This window comes from Camelus ferus, chromosome 32 (assembly GCF_009834535.1).
Source record: "Camelus ferus isolate YT-003-E chromosome 32, BCGSAC_Cfer_1.0, whole genome shotgun sequence".
Classification (NCBI taxonomy): Eukaryota; Metazoa; Chordata; class Mammalia; order Artiodactyla; family Camelidae; genus Camelus; species Camelus ferus.
The window spans coordinates 15,013,198-15,036,826 of NC_045727.1; the positions used below are offsets into that span (position 1 = coordinate 15,013,198).

At 39.0% G+C, this 23,629-nt stretch overlaps 1 protein-coding gene across 3 annotated transcripts in view; it reads left to right on the forward strand.

Moving 5' to 3' along the window:
- TTC28 (tetratricopeptide repeat domain 28) overlaps positions 1-23,629 on the forward strand; it is a 477,930-nt gene that overhangs the window by 308,085 nt on the left and 146,216 nt on the right. For all 3 annotated transcript variants that reach the window (XM_032471879.1, XM_032471880.1, XM_032471881.1), the window contains one exon: positions 21,394-21,901. In XM_032471879.1, the coding sequence (XP_032327770.1) occupies positions 21,394-21,901 (508 nt within the window). The remainder of the gene's footprint in view (positions 1-21,393; positions 21,902-23,629) is intronic.

Consider the following 23,629-nt stretch of genomic DNA (forward strand, 5'->3'; position numbering starts at 1 on the left):
ATGGTAAAAATAGCTCCCATTTATTGAGTATATACTATTTTATTGTAGCAAATAATAGTTAACATTTATTGAGTATTTGGTTGGTGCCAGGCCCCAAAATAGGTATTATCTTATACCTCCCAATAGCCTTGCAAGGTAGCTCTTTATCTCCATTTTATAAATCAAGAAGCTGGAGCTCTGGAAGGTTTTTGCCTGAGGGCCAAAGTGAAAAAGCCACAGATCCTACGTGGCTCTCCCGAAGTCCATGCTTGCCTCACTTTGCCATCTTGTCTTCTACCAAGAAATACAAATAATGCCAATACGTGAAGATAATCAAATCTGTGGAATAATGTGTACACTATGTTACTATTTCTATAAAATTTGAAAACATACAAAAACATTAGCAATTATTATGAATTCATAATATCTGGTAATCATATCAAATATGGATGGGAGTGGTGAACATCAGGATCAGGATAATGGTTACCCTGGAAATGGAAGAAGATAGTAAACTGCATCTGTAATATTAATTTTCCATAAAAAAGAAAAGAAAAAATCTGAGGCAAGTATGAGAGAACGTTAAGATTTGTTAAAATTGGGTCATGGGTATTCGTTATATTACTTTTCTCTGTTTGAAAATTTCAGAAAGCTAAAAACAAACAAAAAACAGCCCTAAATTATGACCCAGAAAGCTTTTGCAGTGGAAAGAGGGATGAGCTGGATGATGCAGCACCTTGGGAGCCCTCTTAGGATGGCTACGAAACTGTGGGCCTCCGAGGACCAAAGTCCCGGCTAGTTTGGCATCTTTATAGCTTCATAAATCTCAGGTACAGAATGATGATGCAAAGAAAATTCTTCCACCTGTCCTTGTTGCTCTTGTTTTAAAACTGTTGAATAAGAGCAGGACTTTGAAGTTTCTGAATCTATTCAGGTGCAGTATTTTGAAAAGAGCCAGGGCTCTGTGAAGTCAGACTGACTAAGGTCTGAAACCCAGCCCTGCCACTTGACAGCCGTGAGACTGAGGACAAGTTATGAAACCCTCCAAGTCTCTGCCTCTTCTGTGAAAGGAGAAAAACACGACCTCATCGGATTCTCGTGGGCTAGAGATGACATGTGTGGAGTTGAGCACATAATAGGTACTCAGAGTAGGTTATTTCATTTGTCCTCTGAAGCGCTATAAAAATACTAACTCCATTCAGTTCTACGTCCTAAGTATTTCTCTTATCCTCTCACTTCTCTCTACTCCCAGAGCCTTCACCTCTGTTCTGGCTGCATTTCTCTCTCACCTGCACCTGATAAGCAGCCACTTAACTGATAATTCTGTGTTTGCACTGGCCCCCCTCCAAGTGTTTTGCTTCCTTACAGTCAGATCTTTCAGAAACCCATGTGGAACTACACGCCTGCCTTGCTTATTTCAGCCTGTTGGGTGCCCCAGGCTGTCCCTGCCATCTTCTTTCTTCTTCTTCCTCCCTGTTCTTGGTCACATTTCATGACTCACCCATACAGAGTTTTTTTCCGGTAACTTTAAGTTTCATACTCTCTCTTCCCTCTTGCTTCTTGTCCTCCCTCTGCACCTTGCCCCACCTCACCTAATTCCCACATACCCTTTAGGCTTTTTCCCTCCCCCTTTTAAAAACTGATGTATAATTGACATACAACAATTATATTAGTTTCAGGTGTACAGCACAATGAGTTGATATTTGTGTGTGTTGCAAAATGGTCATCACAATGTATAGCTGACATCTGTCGCCACACATAGTTATAAACATTTTTTATTGTGGTGAGAACATTTAAGATCTACTCTCTCAGCAACTTTTAAATATGCAATAGAGTATTATTAACTAAAGTCACCATTCCATACATTATGTTCTATGACTTACTCATTTTATAACTGGAAGTCTGTACCTTTTGACCCGTCTTTACCATTTTTGCCCCCATCCCCATCCCTGCTTCTGGCAACTGCCAGTCTGTTCTCTGTATCTGTGAGCTTGGTTTTGTTCTGTTTTGTTTTACATTCTACATGTATGTGAGATCATACAATATTTGCCTTTCTCTGACTTATTTCACTTAGCATAATTTCCCTTAAGGTCCATCCATGTTCTAAATGGCAAGGTTTAATTCTTGTTCATGGCTGAATATAAATACATACACATCACATCTTCTTTATCCATTCACCCACTGATGGACACTTAAGTTGCTTCCATGTCCTGGCTGTGTGCTGCAGTGAACAGGGGGGTGCATGTCTTTTTGAATTAGTGTTTTCATTTTCTTCAGATAAATACCCAGAAGTAGAATTGCTGGATTGTATGATAGTTCGAATTTTAATTTTTTGAGAATTCATCACGCTGTTTTCCACAGTGGCTGCACCAACTTACATTCCCACCAACAGTGCACCAGAGTTCCCTTCTCACCCTAACACTTGATATTTCTTGTCATTTTGATAATAGCCATTTTAGCAGGTGTGAGGGGATATCTCATTGTGGTTTTGAATTGCGTGCCCCAGGTTAGAGATGTCAAGCACCTTTACACGTACCCCTTGGCCCAGACTTCATTTTAATTCCAGTTTCTCTGGGAGGCCTCTGCTGATCCATACCCGAGGTTAAGTCTTGCTGCCCCACCTCATGCCCTGCACTTGCCCAGTCTTCCTCAAACACTGTGTTGTAATTTCTTGTTTGAGTCTGTTCTACACTAGCTGTGCGCTCTTCGTGAAAGCAGAGTTTATCATGGTCATTGTTATCTCCCCAGCCTAGCTGGCAGATAATAGGCACTCAAAATTACTGCTTTGGTTGTTTAAAGAAATTGATTTTGAGATGGATCAAGTACTGCTCCTATACTTTACTCACTGTGTGCTCTTGGTTAAATTACCTGACTGACCCTCAGTTTTCTGACCTTTAAATGGAGATAACTCCATCTAACTCTAGTGTGTTTTGAGTTGCAAGTAAGCCAGTGTACATAAACTGCCTGGCACATAGTGGATGCTGAATAAATACTATTTTCTTTTCATAAATGGTAAGTCAGAAGACAGGTTTTTCCAAGAAATGTAATTGTGCTTTTTAAAAATAAAAACAACAAAAAATTATTTGTATGGTAATATAATATGACTTTCTACTTGTAAATCAGGTAGAACAGGTCTCTGAGAACCTATTATCAGCTGCTTATGTCAGCAGTTTGTAATCTTTCTCCTACCAGTGGTGGCCCTAGGTGGTTTACAGCCTTCTAGCTAGTCACTCTGTGTTGCTCCTTAGTTGCTAGTTGGAGATGGAGTGTTCAAGACTGCCTTATACCTGCTTGTTTGTTCCCCATTCTGGGCCCTAACTGCCCTCCTTTGATTCTTAAGTTCTCAGAGGAGCTGTCTTCTTGGCCTTGTGACTCTAAACCCAGTTCTAACCAGTTCTAAACAATTCTTTCCCAGTCCTGGTGTCTGATCTTGGAGGCTGGGATTTTGAGCTGCATTGTAAAGAGGAGCCAAATATCAACATTGTCTCTGACCCCATTTGGTCCTAATTTATTTTTTTGGTACTGTTCTTTTTAATTCAAAGTGAATAACACTAGGATTTTTAAAAAGCAGAACTGTTTTGAATTGTAAATTAGTGCATGCTGCTGTAGAAAATTTAGAAAGCAGTGATCAAAAAGGCAAACAAAAATAGCATGTCATCTAATTTCCCATCTGACAGCCCTATTAACATTTTATATTTTTTCAGTCTTTATTCTTTTCTTCAAAAATAAAGTTCATTTTATTTAAAAAATTTTCAAATCCATATTTATAGGTAAGTTACACAGAAACACAAATGTCATCCAGTTTTATGACTCAAAGATAATTACTGCTAGTATTTTTGTATATGTTATTTCTTAAAATTTTAAAAATAAAAAGTGTATAAAATATACATGGATAGATTCTCACGGTAAATTTTTAAAACATTACAGGTAAAATGATTATACCTTTTGTTCCTCACCCATTCCTTCCCCTTATCCTTGTAAAGTAACACTTTTGTCCACTTAATGTGTATCTTTCCAAAAGGGTGGAGTAGGAGAGAGTAGTTATTGGCATCTAGTAGGTAGAGGTCCCAGATGCTGCTAAACATCCTGCAAGGCACCGGACAGCCCCCTAAAGCAGAGAGTTATCCAACACAAAATATCAGTAATGCTGCAGTTGAAAATTCCTGGTCTTGAGTCTAGAAGGAAAATTATTGTGTCAAAAGGCACCTTTAGGACTTTTGATTTGTTCTGTCAGGTTGCTTTTCAGAAACGCTTCACTGGTTTATGTTCCTACCAACAGTGCTCTAGAGTACTTTCCTTATTTCGTATTATTTTTTTCCCAATATGGTGAGTTTTAAAAAAACTACATTTTTACACTTTGCTTTTTAAAAGTTGGAAGTTTAATCTTTTCTTTTGTGTTCCCTTAATTACTAATGAGAATGAGTTTTTCCATGGGTTTTTTTCTTTTTAACATTCTGTTGGTAAATTGTATGTTCTTTCATCCCTTATTTGTGACAGATATTTTTTTCAGGTTTTTTTTTTGCCATTTAATTTTCTTTATGATGTTTTTGACATAAATAAATTTAAATTTTTATACAGTCCTATATGTTGATTTTATCCCTTGGAGTGTGTCTGTTGGTTTTAGGCTTAGAAAGTCCTTCCTATTCAGAAATTAAGTAATCACCGATATCTTCTTCTAGTTGTTTGTTTATTTTTTATGTTTAACCTTTTTTAATCTATTTGATATTTATTTTGAAGAACTATATATTTTTAACCAATTGTTCCATCTCCATTTACTTGATAATCCTTTATTTCTTCATTGATCTTATAAGCAGAATTTTTAAAGAAGCCTTTGGCATAATTTGAAAAAATAAACTTGCATTTAAATGTTTCTTATGATTAAAAATTTAACACAAATATGAACCATGGCCTGGCAGCAGGAAATGAAGTGGATGTTTGGAGAACAACAAATATGCCGGGAGGTCTGGGTTGTAAGGAGGGAGATAATAGTGAAAAGACAGTTGGAATCATATTGTCAAAATCATTACTTGCCAAGCCTAGGGCTTGGATTAGTATGCATTGGGAAGTCATCAAAGGTTTTTAAGCAAAGGGATGGCATAATCAGAGCTATGCTTTAGGAAATTAATAGAGTAGTATGTGGAGGGGTTGGCTGGATGACCTGTTAAGAGGCTGTTAAAGCAAAGCAGGTGAGAGATAAAGAGACCAGAGTGGGAAAGGTCTAAAGAACAGCAGCCTCAAAAGGCAGATGCCTAAAGGAGCCGGGCAGTACTGCAGATGAGCAGAATGTGCTTGCGTGTGGGGAGTGGGGGGTGGTCTGTGAGGAACTTGAAAATACACACGTGCTATCTGATGCGAATAGCCACCGTTCAGTTGGGGAGTTTTTCCTGTGTGAAGGAGGATATGGGTTTGTGTTGTCAATTCTGGGTTTTTTTGTTCTTAGGGAGGCTGAGAACCTGAATTTTTTATTTGAGTTTCCCTAATTAAAACAAAAACAAAAAACCCTTTGTGAACCAAATAAAACATGTTTGCTGGCCACCATACACATTAGACATACCTCAGTAGGATTTGCCCATCATTGGATCTAGGGAAAGAAGAAGGTTTAGAGGAATCAAAGCAACTTCAGAGAAGGTTCCATGCACGATACATGAGGCAGCACCATATAGTGCAGCTCATTCTCAAGCTGGACCGACTGGGCTTGCATCCTAGCCCTGAGATTCACTACTTGGATGGCCTTGGGCAAGTCAGTTTATCTCTCACCTGTGAAATGGGGATAACAATATCTATCTCATAGGCTTGTGTTGAAGACTAAATGTGTTAACACATGTAAAATGTTTAGCCCAGTGCCTGACACTCAGATAGGAGGTGATAATTATTATTTTAAGTAGTTACTGGAATGAACCCTGCAGTTAACGGAATAGGTTGTGGGCACAGCTGTCTTGGGTGTGAATCTCTTGACACTTCTTAGCTGTATGACCACGGGTACATTACCTGACCTCTCTATACCTCATCAGGAATGGGGAATAACCATACTCCTAATTCCATTGCTTATAAAGGGCCTGGCACAACGGTTTAGTAGTGCCTAGATTTGTTGAATCCTCTTGAAACGACTTAGGCATCTTAATGAGAAAAGCAAAGCTTAGTGCTCCACCCAGTTAATTAACTGATTATTGAAGACTCTCCCCTCTTTTTTCCCTTTTAAAATTCTCTTTTTACCGTAGCTCTTCATCAGCAAGACTCGGGGGCTGAGGTTACAGCTGAGCTTGTGTCAGAAGTTACCCTCCCAGCTCTCCACTCCCTTAAGTTGGCCTCACTTTGATCCTTACTGCTGTGGCTCTGGTTCCGGCCCTGGTAACTTCTTCCAGACTTTGTCATGCAACTCCTAACCTACCTCTCTTGCCTCCAGTCCTGCCCCTGCCACGGTCCATTCTTTGCTCTGCCCCAGTGATCTCTCTGTACTGCTACACCAGAATGAATTAGTACTTTAGTTTTTGTTGTTGCTGTGATTTTGCTTGCTTTTCTATGTGCCACTCACTAACGTAAGACTTTGTCACTGAACTAGAAAACTCCTTCCTAGAGGACCAAATGTATCAAATAATCTATTTTTAATCTATATATATTTTTTTTCTGGAGAACTCCTTGCAGGCCTTGGAGTCCTGCTCCAAACTTAACTAGCTGTTCTGTAGGCCCCTGAGCTGCTGCCCTCCTCTGTGATTCTGAGAATCCTCTTTGCCTCTGTCTTGTAGTCTCTGTTTCTTTGATTGCATCTTGGTTTATACCCATATGTTGCTGGAGCATACCCTCATTACTTCCCTGAGAAAAGATGCTTGACAGGGAAAGTTTCTGAGACTTTGAATGTCTCAAAATTCTTTACTTCTGCCCTCAACCTTGACTGGTAATTGGACTAGGAATAGAATTCTAGGTTGGAATGCCGTTCTCCCAGAATTTTGATAGTATTTGACCCATGGTCTTTTAGCTTTCAATGGCTGTTGAGAAGCCAGATGATACTCTGATTGCTAATTATTTGTTTATTAGCATATTTTTTCTCTCTCTGGAATATTTTGGGGTCTTTTCTTTATCCCTGTTCATAGTGGACCTCCCCTTCCCCTTCTTTTTTATTGTCTAAATCTCATGTGTAAAATTTCTGGGAAATTTTCTTTCAAAAATTTTTTGGACAGTTTATTCCTGTCCTTTTTCTTTGTTCTGTACAGCCAGAGCTTCATTAGTCAGATGTTAGGCTTCTCAGGTTGATCCTTTAATTATATTGTCTGTCCTTCTCCCTCTTTTCTGTTTCTTTGTTATTTTTTCAAATCCTACTTCCTGTGATATAATTCTTTTCCAATTTGTTCTACTTCATATGCTATTTTCTGCTGTCATTTAAAATTTTGAAGGCTTCTCTCTGAATGTTCCTTTGTGTGCATGGCTGCAGTATGTTTTATGTCCCTGAAAACTATATTTTTTTGAAAGTTTTTTTTTCCCCCTTTCATTGTATCTCTTCTCTCTTAAGTTCTTTTTCTTTTGTTTGTTTGTTCATGTTGGTCGCTGTCTTTTATGTCAGAGACTTCCTCAAGAGTCTTGTTTTCTTTGGCCGACTGCTTGTATTAGGAGTGAGGCACTGAGAACTGATTAGAACCTCTTGTATGGTTGGGTGGGTCTTAGGCACAGAGAGGTTGCGGTGCAGGTTGAAAAGACAGAGTTTGTTTTGTTTTGTTTTGTTTTGTTTTTTAATTTGGGGAATCCCCTCATGTTAGTATGTGCAATCTTTTCTTTGGGCCAATTTTCCCAGAAACTTCCAGATTGCTGCTGCTGGAAGATATACTTGTAACTGCCAGCTTAGTAGAAACTGAGAAGAGCAAAGGGGCCTGTAATGTGGAGAGGGGTGCCCAGGGAGGAGACTCTCTCTATTTAGAATGCAGATTTTTACTGACCTCCCTGTTTTTATTGTAGCATTTCACTTCTGTCTTCGTCTCTAAACATCTGCAGAAAGTAGGCTTCCATCGTTTGCCAGATTGGAGGAGCAGATCTAGGCTCTAATTGCTTCTTGTATAAGTTTATATTCCAACCTCTTTCTCAGTTCTGCATCCTTCCCTTGAACTTCAGAAGCCTCAGTGCCTCAATTCCTGCTTCTTCCCAGCATTCTGCAGCTGGACTTGGCGCCCCTCCTTGCAGGGAGTTCAGTTTCCGTTTTCTCTGTCCTACTAAATCAGTTACCATTCATCCATCTGCTTTCCATCTTCCAGAATTTGGTGGATATCTCTCATCTGCTGGCATCTTTCTCAATCTTTCTGTTTTTATGGGCTTACAGCTTAAAAAAGAAAATTTCTTTCACTGTTGTTTTACTGGGATTTCTGACAGAAGCTGAGAGAAACTTGGGGGTTTCCATTTGTCCAAGTCACTTATAGGTCTATCATACCCACTTTTTTTCCCAGTCTGTCTCCTAGGATGTGAGTGACTCTGAGCAGATGCCTTGTCTTACGTGTATCTTTATTTTCCCAGGACCTAGGACATAGTAGCCCCTGAAATGTTTGTTGAATGAATGAGTGAATAAATAAATTTTAAGTATTCTTTGTTAGTTTTGCAAAACGTTCATTTTCTTGATGTTTCTGCAAGTAAAGTGCCTACATAGCCATTCTAGATTCTGCCATTGTGGTGAGGCCAGTCCCCTTTGAAAGCAGCTGGTGTTCACAGCATGCTCGAGTTACTTAGAATTCCCAGTGGGCATTGTTATGCAGAGGATTTTATTAAGTATCCAATGATGAATAAGTCTCCCAGACTCTTATTACCAGCCCTGTGAAGCACATCCTTGATGCCCCAGCTGACTTAATCACCACATTGCTCTCAAGTACCCAACACATGCTTAACGCACTACTCTGGTCTTGCCTCTGATGGCACCCATGAGAAGGGTGAAGACCACTATTTGTCTTGTTAGAGAGAAGATGTTGGAAGAAGCATCCCAGGGGGAAATGTAACTCACTTGGGCACATTTGGATGCTGCTGTAAAAGACTGGCACATCCCTGACTGGAGCCTAAAGTGAGGTTGTGGAGAGCGGCCTCTGCCTTTTATCACTGGTTCAGCAACTTTAATTTTGTTACAGTAAAAATTAGGTTGAAAAGAAAAAAATCGAGGTTCCGTCTTTTTTGACAACTCATTGAATGCAAATCAAGGATTTATGTTTCTTTTAAATTAAATTCAAGTTGTCACACTTTCACATTTATGAAAAGCTATTTCTAGTAGATTAATGTTTTAGTACTGGTATTTTTTCACTTCTTTCCATTCTTTATTTTGCATCCCTTCTGTACATAAGAGGTTAGTTTTAACCCTTCCTCTCACTTAATGACTCCCTCTATTCAGCATTTCTGCCTAGTATTCTTAGATTCCAGGCACATAAGTAAGCACGAGTGAAGTCACTACTGGGAGAGTAATCTTAGAACTTGGGAAGCAAAACTATTTATCCTCCTGTTTTCTCCTTCATTTCCTCCCTCTTTCCTCTTCTTCTGGACTATAAGATTAGGTAAAAATAAGCTTTAGGTGTCATCAGATATGATACACGTGCTTTAATATGGGGGAAATGTGCTGCTACTTTCTTGGGCAGAAGCCAGAGCAGGAAGAGACTGTTTTCCACCCCTGTCTGGAAGGGGGCTTCAGCAGAAGTGTCATCACTCACCACTTCATCTTCTCCTTCCCACTGGTTTTTCTCTTTAACAGTGACCGAGTCATCACCTCCCCTTTCATAGTTTACTTCAAGCAAGGTAAACCAATCCATTCCTAATCCTAGATTTTTTCAGAAGGAGGCTTCTGAGGTTTCCATAAAATGACAGGACTTACAGCAGTCTCTATTTATGGTAATAATACTTTGTATGGAACCTTCTGGAAATAGACCCTGCCATTCTAAAGTTGGGCTAATTCTTTCTTCCTGTTGATCTCCCAGCACACATTCATTACTAAGTCACATTTAAATGGTCCTGCCTGAATGTGTAGCCCAATACCGCTGTTGAAAACTACCTCTGTCCCTAAATGAAATAAACATAAACCTGAATCACAATCCATTTTTTGAATGTCTGTAATTACAGGCACTTGGGAGCAGCTCTCTGGGATTTTTTTAGGCATGCCAGGCACATTAACCTATCCTAGACTTGGCACATTTCTAAACTTTTCACTTCATATCTTGGCATTTATATATAATCATGAGGATAGTATTAATCAAATAAAATGCATCTATTTTTAGACTCAAAGGTAAGTTGGCAAATTTGAAGACATCCAAAGATAGCTTTTATATCTAGAGGGTAGGAAGTAAAGCATTATAAGATGCTCAAAAAACCAACAGTGTAGGAGAATTATTACAGGTTTCTTCTTCCTTGGTCCTGATAAAATTCTGAGTCTGCATCCAGTTTGTGATACAGTTTGACAATTGCCATTTTTATTGAATATTACAAATTAGAAACTGCTGCCTGCTAAGCTATTCTAAGCACCTAATTGTGAACAGCAGTAATGACTAGTCCCTTTCAGAGCGAGCGTGCTTGCCTTTTCCCTTATTTTTTGTCTGGGATTTCTGGAGGAAGCAGTTCCGTATGATGTAATTTTCAGGTTTGCAGTCCGGTAGGCCTGGGTTTAAATCCTAGCCTTGTCATTTACTAATTATTTTGACTTTGGACCAGTTGCTTAATGTTGTCTGTTTCCTCTATACTTCTGCAAAATAAAGGGAAAACTTCCTGCCTCTGAGAGATCTGGTGGGGATTTGGAATAATGTAAATAAAGCACATGATATATCATAATTTATTGACATGAAAATGCACAGTTTTCCTCATTTTAGTATCTCTGAAATCAGGATGATCTTTCAATCAATAAGAAAGCATACTATCATTGTTTAATTATAACATTTTGGTCACTTTATTTGTGGTACGTATTGTAAAGTGCTTCTTAAATTGATGGCAACTTTGACTGAAATATGGTATACCTGGCTCCAAGTGAATAGTAGTCATACTTTATTATGCTGATACTTTTTCTCCCTAAGAAACATTGTAATGGTTCTCAGAAAGAATCTAAATTTTACCAAATTCCCTAGACTCAAATTGGGGGTACTACCACTGTAATTATTCCTAGGAAAAATAGTATTATAACAAAAATAATAGTGGCTCCTGTTTAATCATTTCATGTCTCACGTGAACAATGCAAAGCTAAAAGGGAGACGATTTCATAAGACTTAGCAAGAGTGTGACCGATTAGATGAGGAGCAGCAGGTAGAAGGAGGACAGACATGTGACTGTGGACCCCATATTCTGCAGCAGTAGGAAGGTTTTAGTGCATCAGGATTTTGCTTAAACAGATCTAGAGGGAAAGAGGTATTGGTACCGCACATTCATTCTTGCCTTCTTACCTTGGAGGACAGAGTTTTCTTCTTTTATACCCTTGTGCAGACTAAAAGTCCCATGACTGTCAGATTGGTTTGTTCTTCAGGTGGTTGCTGAGTACCTCCTAGTGCCAGGCGTTCTGCTAGACTGAAGTTTCAGATGTGAACAAGACAACTCTTAGCTTCTAGAAGGCCCAGGCTGGCCTGTCTCATGCTATGTTCTTCTTGCCTTCACCCATGTCTGTGTCTTTTCTTACTACTTTAAATAGAAAATATATGAATCATCTCTTTTTGCTTTAGAACATACTTCCTTTGAAACTTTAGTACATTTTGTAATACTCACTTTTATCCAAAACAAGCATGCCACTGGAAAACAAACTTAATAACTGACAGGATGAAGGGTTTGATCACAGTTGTAATTAGAAATTTTATCTATCAGTGTAACATATTTAATGTCAGTTTGGATATTTTTATAAGCTAATATTTTAAAAAGTAATTTAGGATCTTAATTTAAAAAGTAGTTTTTCTTCAGTGAATGTATGGTGTTCCTTTTTTAGATATTGGTGTAATGTCTTCTTTCTTCAGGGATTCCCAAAAAGGAATGTTTACGTGCTTGCATACCTAAATAAATTATATGCCAAAGGAACAGTGACAAATGCCACACAAGGGAAATGACATTTTCAGGTTTTTTAATTAATATAATGAGAGAGAGGAAGGAAGGCACTAGTTTAGTACATTTAAATTTTAAATAAATGTACAAAACAGACTAAATGAATATAAATATATGACTTTAAAATTACTTAATTTACTCAATTTTATTGATATTTAGCATCTATAATAACAGCTAGGAGTAATTGAATACTTGTTATGTATGCCAGGCACAATTCTAAGCTCTTTAAATGTACGCTTATAGCAGTCCCACGCGATAGATACCATTACTCCCACTTTATAGATAAGGAGACAAGGACAGAGAATCAGTAACTTCCTTAAGGCAATATGACCATCAGAGACAAGATTTACACCTAGACGGTTCTATCGCTGAGTTGCTAAGTCCATTGTTATTCAGGAGATAGAATCAGTAGCTGTTAGAAAAGATACTAAATTTGATTACACTTGTTAAAGTTTGCCATTGAATTTGTCCACTAACTAGCTGGCTTGGATTTTAAAGACAAAAGCAATATGTATTTAAAATATATTACATTGAGAAGTTATATTGGTAAGTGGTTTTCAAACCTGCAGGGTGCCAGAGATTCTCTTAAGAGTGCTGGGGAGAAAAGCGCACCCTAGTCTAAGTAATCTAAACAACGACACTTTTAATTATGTAAATCACATGTATTTGTAATTTGGCTTAAACAAAGTTTGAAAACCGATGGAGTAGGTGATCTTTATAAGGCCTCTTCCAGCTCTAAAATCCTCTTTTCACTTGTTCTGAAATCTAAGTTTGGGATCTTCTGACAAGGATAGAAGTTGAATTTACCAGAATGAGTGGAAGTCCAGAGAGCTGAGACTGTGGGCCATTTATTCCTGAGCAGTTAGAAGCCATGAATTTCAGAAGATCTCAGCCTTAGGACCTGTTCTTTATAGTGGGAAGGCCGTAATGGTATTCCTTCATGGATGGTAGCAGAAGCTCTCAGTTGTTTCTTAATTTCCTAACATCTTTCCAGGATCCTTAAGGATTCCTTTCCATCCAGTCTAAAGATACCTTGTTTAAATTGTTACCTGCTTGTCCTTGCAAATAAGCTGTCCTTTTCTTGGGCATTCTTCCTACCATGAAATGTTTCCTCTGCCTTTTGTGTGCGTGCTTGCACACATATGTGTTTTCCATCTTTCTTCCTCTCCACATTTCTCCATTATATGCTGCTCAGCCAAAGCCAGGTTTTATGATTCAGTGTAAATACTGTCTTCAAAGAGTGATTGACTACATTCCAGCTCCCTACAGGACAATGTTTTATAGTCCACTAAAATCCAGGTTGGCTGGCAAGTGTGGAATGGAATAGTTTTGATTGGACTAAAGCAGCATTATAGTAGAATGTGTCTCCTAACCCAGGTCAAATTATTGCATGAGAAATGTGAGTGAATTATGTCATAAAAAACTCATTTGAGACTAGGTCATCTGCCTGTCACTCCTCCCAAATAAAACTGAAGATATAGGTGAAACTGAGAGTGGAAAATAAGTTTCGAAAAATAATCTTGATTATTTCAAGTGAGTGAGGGAATTTACTCCCAATCAAATTCAGCTCCCTAACAGGACTACCAAGAGTTGTAGGAGTTTTACTTGGTCATCATCTTGTGGTCAAAGAGCTGTGTAAAATGGAATTCTTTGTAAAAATCTTTCTAGATGAATAGCATGTGGCTGCCATGTAAGGTGTTAAGACGTAAAGGAGGGAGAATTCTTAAGTAACCTGGAAGAGCTGTTAGGGAGCAGCATTTCTTTCCTCAGACGTTCAGCACCCACCTCATCACTTGTAGTCCTTCACGAGGAAGTAGCACTCTCTCTTGCATTGGCTGCAACTTGGCAGTTACAGCACATAGCACAGATGCCTGTTGTATTGCATCAAGTTTACATGGAGCATCAGGTTTTTAAAAAAATGAATTCATTATAAATTCTGGCAGTTTTTATGGTATAATTAAAATGTCTAACAGGATACCTCTGGGAAACTAAATGCAGTTTTACTATTTATAGAGCCAGCAGAGGTAGTGTTTCTTGCCAACTTTCATATCTTATGACCTATAAATTGCTCTTAATAGCTAATCTGTCATTCCAGCTCCTCATACAAGAAAGCTTGTTTCCTTATTAATCTGTTAATTTGCATCTGCAAAGGACATTTACAAATTCTTGGTTTGAAAACATTGCTGTATTAATGCTGAGCATTATAAATAATTTATCACCTGTGATAGCAACTCTTAGGCTTAGGTAATAGATCTTTCTGACATTGTATTATTCTTCCAACCCTAATATAATTTTGATAAAAATAATTATTGTGAAAGTTCCTCTGGCCCCATAGTATTACAAAAGGCTGACAGATTACTATGGAAAAGCTATAACTATCACTAACTGCTGTCTAAGCTCATAGTAATAGATTCAAACCAACTATTCCAACTATGGTATATAAATATTGTAGAAAGAATTCAGATATACACAGATCACTCTCTTACCTTTTTAGTAACAACTGCAAAACATTCCTCCAACTCTAGGTTTAGGAATTGAGGCAAGCTGGTTAAACTGATTATCATAAACATGACACTAGTTATTAGGCATGTGCAGCATGAAATAATTTAAGACTACTAAAGATCATATAATTAAAAATTTCCCTGTTTATGTGGTATTTAAGTCTCTTCTTCAGGTGGTGACTGTGAGTTCACAAATCTTAGACATCCCATTTCAGGAAGCTTTCTCTCTACCAAGAGCCTTAATATTCAACTTTTTTATCTGTGTTTTGCTGATTTGTTTTTTCTCTATTTTAATCCAAGAAGGATTTGTGGGACCAAGAAATAAAACATTAAAGGGATGAAATCAGAGTAATGAGAGGATTAGGGTCATATCATAGGTTGACGCCACGGCAGAGTTTGTACAAATTATGGGATTCTTGCTGGCTGTTAAAAGGAGGCTCTGTAGTAAACCATAAGATTCCTGGTGACTCAAACAAAAAGGTAAATTCGACTACGTATAAGACACATGTTTTTCTTAGGATAAAACCATAACAGCTACTTGGTAAAAGCATTGAAATCTGATAGAAATGTTTCCGTTGGTCCTTATTAAGGTAACATCAGGTGATATCATGGGCAATGTCCTCAACAATATAGATTATACATTTCTTTGATTATTTTTACCCAGTTGGTCTTGTGTGACAATTGAGTAAGCAACTCTAGACATTCATGACTACCATTTAACTTTTTATACAGGATTAACTTATCAGTTCAGTTGTTGATTCGGGGTAGATTTTCAGGCTGGAGTACACTCATTAAGTAGGGAGTGTATGTCATTTAAGACTGTACAAGTGTATAGACCCCACAGAGCATGATTCAGTCTTCTGTTTCTACAGGTTTATATTTGGGTGAATGTTGATTCTCTCTTAATAGACCTGCAATTCAGGTAAATTAGTACCAGGTAGACCCTTATGTCTGGGTTAATACAGGTTTTGAAGGATTAGCTGTTTCTGTTTTTAGTACCTAATTCTCCTTAAATTCTATAAAAATGCCTAAAATTTCATCATCCAGAAACCCACGGTAATTGGTAAATGCCTAAAATTTAATCATCTTAGAAACATAGTAATTCAAATAATTCAAATAACCACTGGGTAATATTAACTATAACTGTGGTGCCTGGGGCATGAAAATTATTAATTTATGCTCAGTATTGTTTTGGTCAGGCTAGGCCAGGTTATGCTGCAGTAATAATAAATTCCCAAATCTTAGTGGCTTAAAACAACAAAAGTTTATTTCTTACTCCCGCTGTATATTCATTACAGGTCAACCAGGGCTCTGTTCCACATTGCCATGTTTCTCACTTGAAGTTGAATTCTGATGGAGCAGTGTGGAGTAAAAAGAGAAAATGTGGTGAAGTATGCACTGGTTCTTAAAGCTTTACACGGATGTGATCACATTTATTGGCCAGAGAAGACCATGTAGCCACTCACACCTGACTTCATGCAGGCAGGGATGTGCAGCTTTACTGCTTGGGAGCAGAGATGCCAGCATATTTGTGAATAGCCCTAAAGCCTACCTTGAATATCACTAGTGCTTAAAATGTATCTTATTGTATTCTAATTAGCCGTTATTTTAGTTAAGCATTTTGTTGTTACTGCTGATCTCCCTTCTTTTTGTCTACTTCATGGAAATACACAAAAGTACGATTTTGATTATGTCCGTGTCAGTTCCCTGCTTACCTGTGACTGTTATTTCTCCCTGGGTGGATGGTTAATTCTTCAATAGAGGCTAAACTTTGTGTTGTCAAATGAGCATGAGAGCTGGAGTCTGATGTCTGTGGATCTGAACCCCAGTTTTGCCATGAGTTGTGTACTTTTAGGCATATCATTTTGTCTCTTTTAGTCTGGCGTTACAGATGGATACATGGAAAATGCTTTAGATTTTACAAATTGATGGACAGAATTCCATCCAAACCTACCTTTCTAGATGCCACCATCCCCACTCCCACGTCTAACTGGCTTCTTGGTCTCTAATCATTACACACTCTGTCATACTTCACCCCTTTGCTCATGCTGTTTTCATTTCCTAGAGTTACCTACTCCCCCAACAGAGAAATCTCCAATTTCTTACTAGTTTTTGAACAATAGACTTTATTTTCTTAGAGCTGTTTTAGATTTACAGGAAATTGAGCAGATATTACAGAGTTCCCGCATACCCTCTCTCTTCCCTACTCCGTTTCCCCTATTAATAACATCTTGTATTAGTGTAATACATTTGTTACAATTGACAAACTAATATTGATATATTATTATTAACTAAAGTTTATAGTTTACACCAGAGACTACTGTATATTCTTTGGTGAAGTGTCTGTTGAGTTCTTTTGCCCATTTTTAAATCAGGTTGGTTGCTTTCTTGTTGAGTCTTAGATTTTTTTTGTGTGTATTTTGGATACAAGTCCTTTGTTAGACATGTGTTTTGCAAATATTTTCTCCCAGACTGTAGCTTGTCTTCTCATTCTCTTAATGGTATCTTTTGCAGAGTGCAGGTTTAATTTTAATGAAGTCCAGCTTATCAGTTTTTTCCTTTCATGGGTCATGCCTTTGGTGTTATATCTAAAAACTTACTGCCTAGGCCCAGGTCCCCTAGAATTTCTCTTATCTTCTAGGAGTTTTATAGTTTTGCATTTTACATTTATGTTTATGATCCATTTCAAGTCAACTGGTATGAAAGGTGTAAAATCTGTGTCTAGATTCACTTTCTTTGCATGTGGATGTTCAGTTCTTCCAGCACCAATTGTTAAAAAAGACTATCCTTTCTCCATTGAATTATCTTTTTCTGATTGAGTGTTGTCTTGGTTAGAGAAGGAAGAGAAATGAAAATCTAAAAATTTTGAGCATCTTCTGTGTGCAAGTACTGACCACAGGTTCTTTACAAGTTCTGTCTTATTTATTACTCATCAAAGCGCTGTGATGTATTAATAGTCCCATTTACAGATGAGGAGACTGAGGTTCAGAGATGTTACATAACTTGCACAGCATCACAGTTTGTCATTTGAACTCAGGTATGCCTTGATTCCCAAGTCTGCTCTTCTTCTATTTCCCTTTGCCTCTTGGGTTGCAAGTGGTTAACCAAGTTTGTGGGCACTGAACTGGCAGGGGATACAAGGTACATGTGAATTTGGACAGTAAGGAAGAAAAACTGTTTCTGATACTAGTTGCAGGTGCACTTCCCCTTTTCTTAAAACTACCTGCTGTTACTCAATAAGCAATATATTGAATATTCTATGTATGTACATTTAATCATCCCACAAAATATAACCTTTATGAAAATTATGTACAGTAAGGGGGAAAACATGCTAGATGTGAAACAAAACATGTTTAAGTCTTCAAAATAATGTTTAATGGTAGTGTCATCAATGTGGTTATATTTTGGGTAGTTTAAATTTTCTCTGTTTTGTGTCTCAAACTAGAAGTCCTTAAAGGTGGTTTGAAAAATATGAGCAAATTTCCTTCTCAACCTCCATGTCCCATGAAACTGACTTGTCAGGTGCAGTTCTTCTGCAAATATTCGGGTCACAGAGCAAGGGGTAATGACTCCTGTGTGCTAAGTCTGCAGCTGGAAATCATGCTTTGGCAAAAATAAGAGTAATTTATGTCTTATAAAAAGAAAAGTATTGTCTTATTCCAACCAGATAGTTTGTTAGCACAACTGTTTGTGTGCATTTTGGTATTCAAATACAGATGTTCCAAAATGTTTCCACTGTGGGAAGCAGCTGCTGCTATTCTAGCACAAAAATCTCAGAGATTAATACACAAAGGCAGCATGAACCTTAGTGGCGAATGCAGCATCTGCTTGAGGTGGGGCCTGTGATTCCCCATAGATAATGGGTCTTCAGATTCTCGGTAACAGCCTGAAACCATGTTTCAGCTCTAAGCTCGTTCTACAGGAACAGGAACAAAGACAAGTGATTAATTTGTAATTCATCTAGCTGATAAATATCATCACATGTTATTTGCCCAAAGGCTGTAAAACATTGGACTTTATTTCCTGGGGCAACTGATAGGAATATAGATATTTGGTCATAATGACTGATGTTTTCAGTTGCTGCTAGTAGCTTCTGCTTGGCCCAGCTAGCTTGTAGACATAAAATATCCATCCACACCTTAGTGATGCATTCACAGAGAACTTTACAGTTTACTCAGGACGCTCACATGCACTGCCTCATCTGACCCCATCCTTGCCCGGGTATGCACACTATCATTAAGAACAATTTACATGTAAAGAAAATAGAGGTGAAGAAAGGAAATGACTTATCAGGGTTACACAGACTGGGCCTCTGACTCGAAATCCTATTCCATTTAGCTACATCAAGCTACCTTTTTAATTTCAGAGGCTGTGATGTGTGCTTCATAAACTATATCGTCCTTTCTAGAGATGCTGGTTTCCAGGACACGTGTCATGCAGACCCCAGCCTGGCAGCACTGCCTGGCAACTGGAAGGTGCCAGGGAAGAGATGATGCAGTAGTCTCCCTCTTTCCCTCACACCCCAGAGGAAGATGCCCAAATTCCTTATATTCAGGAGCGCTTCAGCAAGTGAGCTCCTTTGTCTCCTGGCATTTATAGAAATGAAGAACCAGAAGCAGAAGATCCTGGGGCTGTCATTCGGAGTTGCCATAAACCAGAAGTTTCTAAGAACAGTGATGCCCAGGGTGCTGTGCCTGCCCCAGGTCTTATAAATCAATTCCCTGCAGTGTTTAAGGGCTCATTGCCTCCAACCAGATCTACTATTTGGAATTATCGAGTAAATTATTTATGGTTTACTCATTTGACAGAGGCTTGTGGCTGACTTTGAAAACACTCAGTTCCTGGCTTACTGCTGAGCCTAGAAATGTCTGCCTGAAAAACCAAGGCTTTTAAGGAGTTAAGTTTCTAAAGGTCCCAGAGCTGGTATACGGCAGTACAGTTTTGAACCAAGTGCGTCTGAATCTAAGTTACACTGGCTCCACAGTGAAAGAGCCATGTGTTTTACTTTGAGGACAGCAAAGATGTGCAGGTGGGAGAGTTTGTGGACTGTGTCCTGGTCCCTCACCCGCATTGGGCACAGAAGAACCCCAGAGAGTGAGGAGGGGAGGGCCAGTTACAGGCAGAGAGGAGAGACCCAGTCCCTAGGCATGCAGCAAAGAGAAAAGGAGCATGTTGGGCTCAGGGACGGCAGCTGAGCAGAAGAAAGGCCCACTTACAACGTGCTGATGTGAAGTCTTAACCTCTGGTCCCGAAGAGTTTCCCGAAGTAGGAACCGAAGGCCAGTACACTCCACGGGGCATGCTCTTAGGTAACATCATTGCTGCTTCTGCCAGAGTCAGGTTGCTACAGGATCGTGATTTTCGTGGAACTGTATCTGCTCTCTAGCACTGAGAAAAAATTTTAAAAAGTACATTTCTAAGTATTTCCCCTCTTATTTTCCTAAATCTTTTTGTTGGAACATCTGTGAAATGATAAAAGCAACTTAAAACTATGTGGAACCCTTTGCAAATACACAATTTGTAAGCATCATAAAGATGGTCAGTGTCTCAGTTATTTTGATCAAGAACTGATACTTCACAAAGAAATAAGGTAGCAAATCACTGACAACTATGAAATATTAATAAAGGTGTTCTGAAGTGCACAGACATAGCTTATAAGGAAATACCCTTACTCTGGGTGGTACAGCCTTCCCTTGTTAGTCCCTAGCCTGGAGGCCCTCGTGAAGATCACCTGCCTACTTGTGACAGAGTGTTCCTTTGTTCTGCCAGGATCACGTGTTCGTGTTAGGAAGAGGGAGCATCACGAAGAAAGGGGGCTGCATGGCTCTAGCTGTAGGCACAGTGTGAAGGAAGGAAGGAAGGGGAGGGTAGCAAGTTGTAGAGTGAAAAGAAGGGCAGAAAAAGCCCAGTGTAAATTCCCTTTTATGCCTCTGCAAAGGAGTTAGAAACTAAAGATGAGAATCTAAGACTGTTTGCACTTGGTAAGATTCTAGAACCTGTGTGATTTCTCCTTTGTTATTTTTGTGGCCTCTGGTTCACTATACCAGTACGGAGTCATTTTCATTAAAACCTTTAAGACAAGAAGGGCTCATGTTCTTTTCTTTAGACAAGAAACGTAAGTGGCAAGCAATGTGGGGGGATGAGGAAGATAGCATCTTTCTGCAGAGAGGCTGGGGTCAGAGGAGCCTCTAGGCAGGAAAAACAAAGCTGGGAGAGCAGTGTGAGGCCCCATGGGGACCACCCCATTCAGAGGGTTAAGTGTGTTATTTTCCTCTGGGGCTTATCCAATCGAAGCCCTCGACGACAGCCAGCACTGATGATGTCACACTGAGGGAACAAAGCTAAGAGAACAGGACCCTCCAGTGGGTCCTGGGTCACAAAATTGTCAATCATCATTCTAAACATCTCCCTTATCATTAATGTATCCACTGGCTTTGGAAGAAGACAACATGTGAGAAATGTCCAGGACTGCAAAGAGCCAAGCATGGATTCCTCCTGTGAATGTCCTGTGCTATATTATGTGTAATCATTCATTTTGGTTTCTTCAACATTTTCTCATACTACAGAGGTTAATAGCTATTAACAGAGATATAACATCATAATATTAGAAATGTCAATTCTTTAAACTAAGATGAAGGTTATATGGAATACATCCTGTTTCTATGAGATTCAGTATTGAAACCTACTGATTAAATCGCCATTGCCTTATATGAGGAACTTGCTGTTTGGATGTGCTGTTTTTCAGTTCTGCACAGGTCTGTGGACCACTGATAGAAACACCATTAGAAATTGGATTTGATGGTTACAGGCAAACTCTCTAACATTTTATCTGCTGAAACAAACCAAAGCCATTTTCTGATGTGTGTTCATTTCTATTTCTCTGCCTTATCCGTTCTCTCCAGGCGGCTTCATCAGCCCTGAGCAGTCTGGGCCATGTGTACACAGCCATTGGGGACTACCCCAATGCACTGGCCAGTCACAAACAGTGTGTCCTTCTTGCCAAGCAATCCAAAGATGAGCTTTCTGAAGCCCGAGAACTCGGAAACATGGGAGCTGTTTATATTGCCATGGGTGACTTTGAGAATGCTGTGCAGTGCCACGAGCAGCATCTGAAGATAGCCAAGGACCTGGGGAACAAACGAGAAGAGGCACGGGCCTATAGCAACCTGGGCAGTGCCTATCACTACAGGAGGAACTTTGACAAGGCCATGTCTTACCACAACTACGTGCTGGAGCTGGCGCAGGAATTGATGGAGAAAGCCATTGAGATGCGGGCGTATGCTGGCCTGGGCCATGCTGCCAGGTGCATGCAGGATTTGGAGAGGGCTAAACAGTACCACGAGCAGCAGCTGGGCATTGCTGAGGACCTCAAGGACCGGGCTGCAGAGGGACGAGCATCCTCCAATCTGGGTAAGGACAGGATCGCTTGCAAGTTCCAGGGTCAGTGCCATGGAGATAGCTAGAGTAACACATTGTCTTTTACAGGAATCTGTGTGTGTTTACATTCAAAAAAACCTCCTCATTGTGTGTGTTGTATGTTTTCTTCAGATAGGTTTCCTTGAAGTCTGCCTGCTCTAAATCACAGGATCCTTTCTGTCATCACAGTGTTCTGAGGATTAGTACTCTGAAATACTGGGAAAACAAAACACCCTAACCTTTTAATCTGCCTAGAGAGAGGAGTGACCAGATTTATCTAATTAGAAGGGGAATGAAATGAGGATATAAAGCTATGTTTGGTTTAAATGAAAGAGAAGCTGCTAGGAAGTCATCAGTGGAAGGGAATTTGAGAGGTTTTTGTTTAGAGGGATTTCTTTACTTGGTGACTTCAACCCCACAGGAAAGGTATTTTTTCCTCTCAATGCATGTATAGTCACAAGTGATATTGATAGTTTTAGTATAAATGTAAAATGATTTTTTGAAAGATTTAAATAAGATAGATTTGCAGTCTATGTTTTGATAATACTTGGTTACAGTTAAGACATTTATAAATTTGGGGGAATTTATATGTAATGGAAAGAGACAGTAAGTACTTGTGTCTGGCTACTGTTTAGAAGCAATTGTTATCTTGTCTCTGTACCAAAACAGATGTAGGTACATAATGAATGAGAGGAACAGATGTGTTCAGAAGTATAAGCTGAACTCATCCTTGTGCTGGGAGCCCATGGTTTACTCTGTGTCCACAGGGACTCAGGGTGGGGAGAGGACAAGGAGAAGGTGACCTTGTTGGCATTAGTGTATGCTTATCGGACACTAGTGGCAGTGGAGTGTAAAACTCAGTCCACTTTTCTTATGTGACCTACAAGACCCTATTTCTATGTATATAGCTTTAGCATTAGTCCTCCCTCCTCTCTACCTCTGCTTATTGTTAACCATATGTTTTATGAATATAGTTGTTAGAAAAAGTCTGGCACATCCCTGGATATGACTCTGAAGATGGTATTGAGATCAGAATGAGAATCTAGAGAGTCTGATAAGAACCACAGAAATAAGTTCTTGGTATTATATATACATTCAACAAATTTTAAGTATTTATTAAATCATGACTATGTGCTGAATCCTGGAATAAATGCCTTAAGTGATAGAGACCTTTAAAAAAAATCGTTGCCCTCAAAAAGCTTGTAATTTAGCCGGGAAAATAAGACTAATACATAGGACAACAGTGGCCTCCCTACAAAACAGTGTTGATGATGTTGTGTAGCCATGAAATTCCTCAAGAGGAGACCCTGAGGGCTGGGACTAGTCTGGAAAGCTTCTTGCAGGAGATTAGACCCAGGTGAAACTTAAAAGAATAAATGAGATTTGGCCAGGAATGGGATGGCACTGATGGCAAGGGGTATGTGAAGGAAGGAATTTGAGCAATAGGTCGACATATCTGAGGAATGATTGGCCTTCAGGAATGTGCTAGAAGGTTGTAGAAGATTAGTATGAAAACTAGGCTAAGGATTTACAAGCACACGGGAACTCCTGAAGGTTTTGAAATATAGGAGTGAGAAGATTGGCTCGATATTTAAGGAAGGCAAGTCAAGCAGTGGCACATAGGATAGGCTGACGGGCTCGGAACCTGGAGTGTAGAAGGCTGTGCGTATTGGACTATTCATATTTTCTCTGTTGTCATGTGTCAGTTTTGATAAGTTGTAT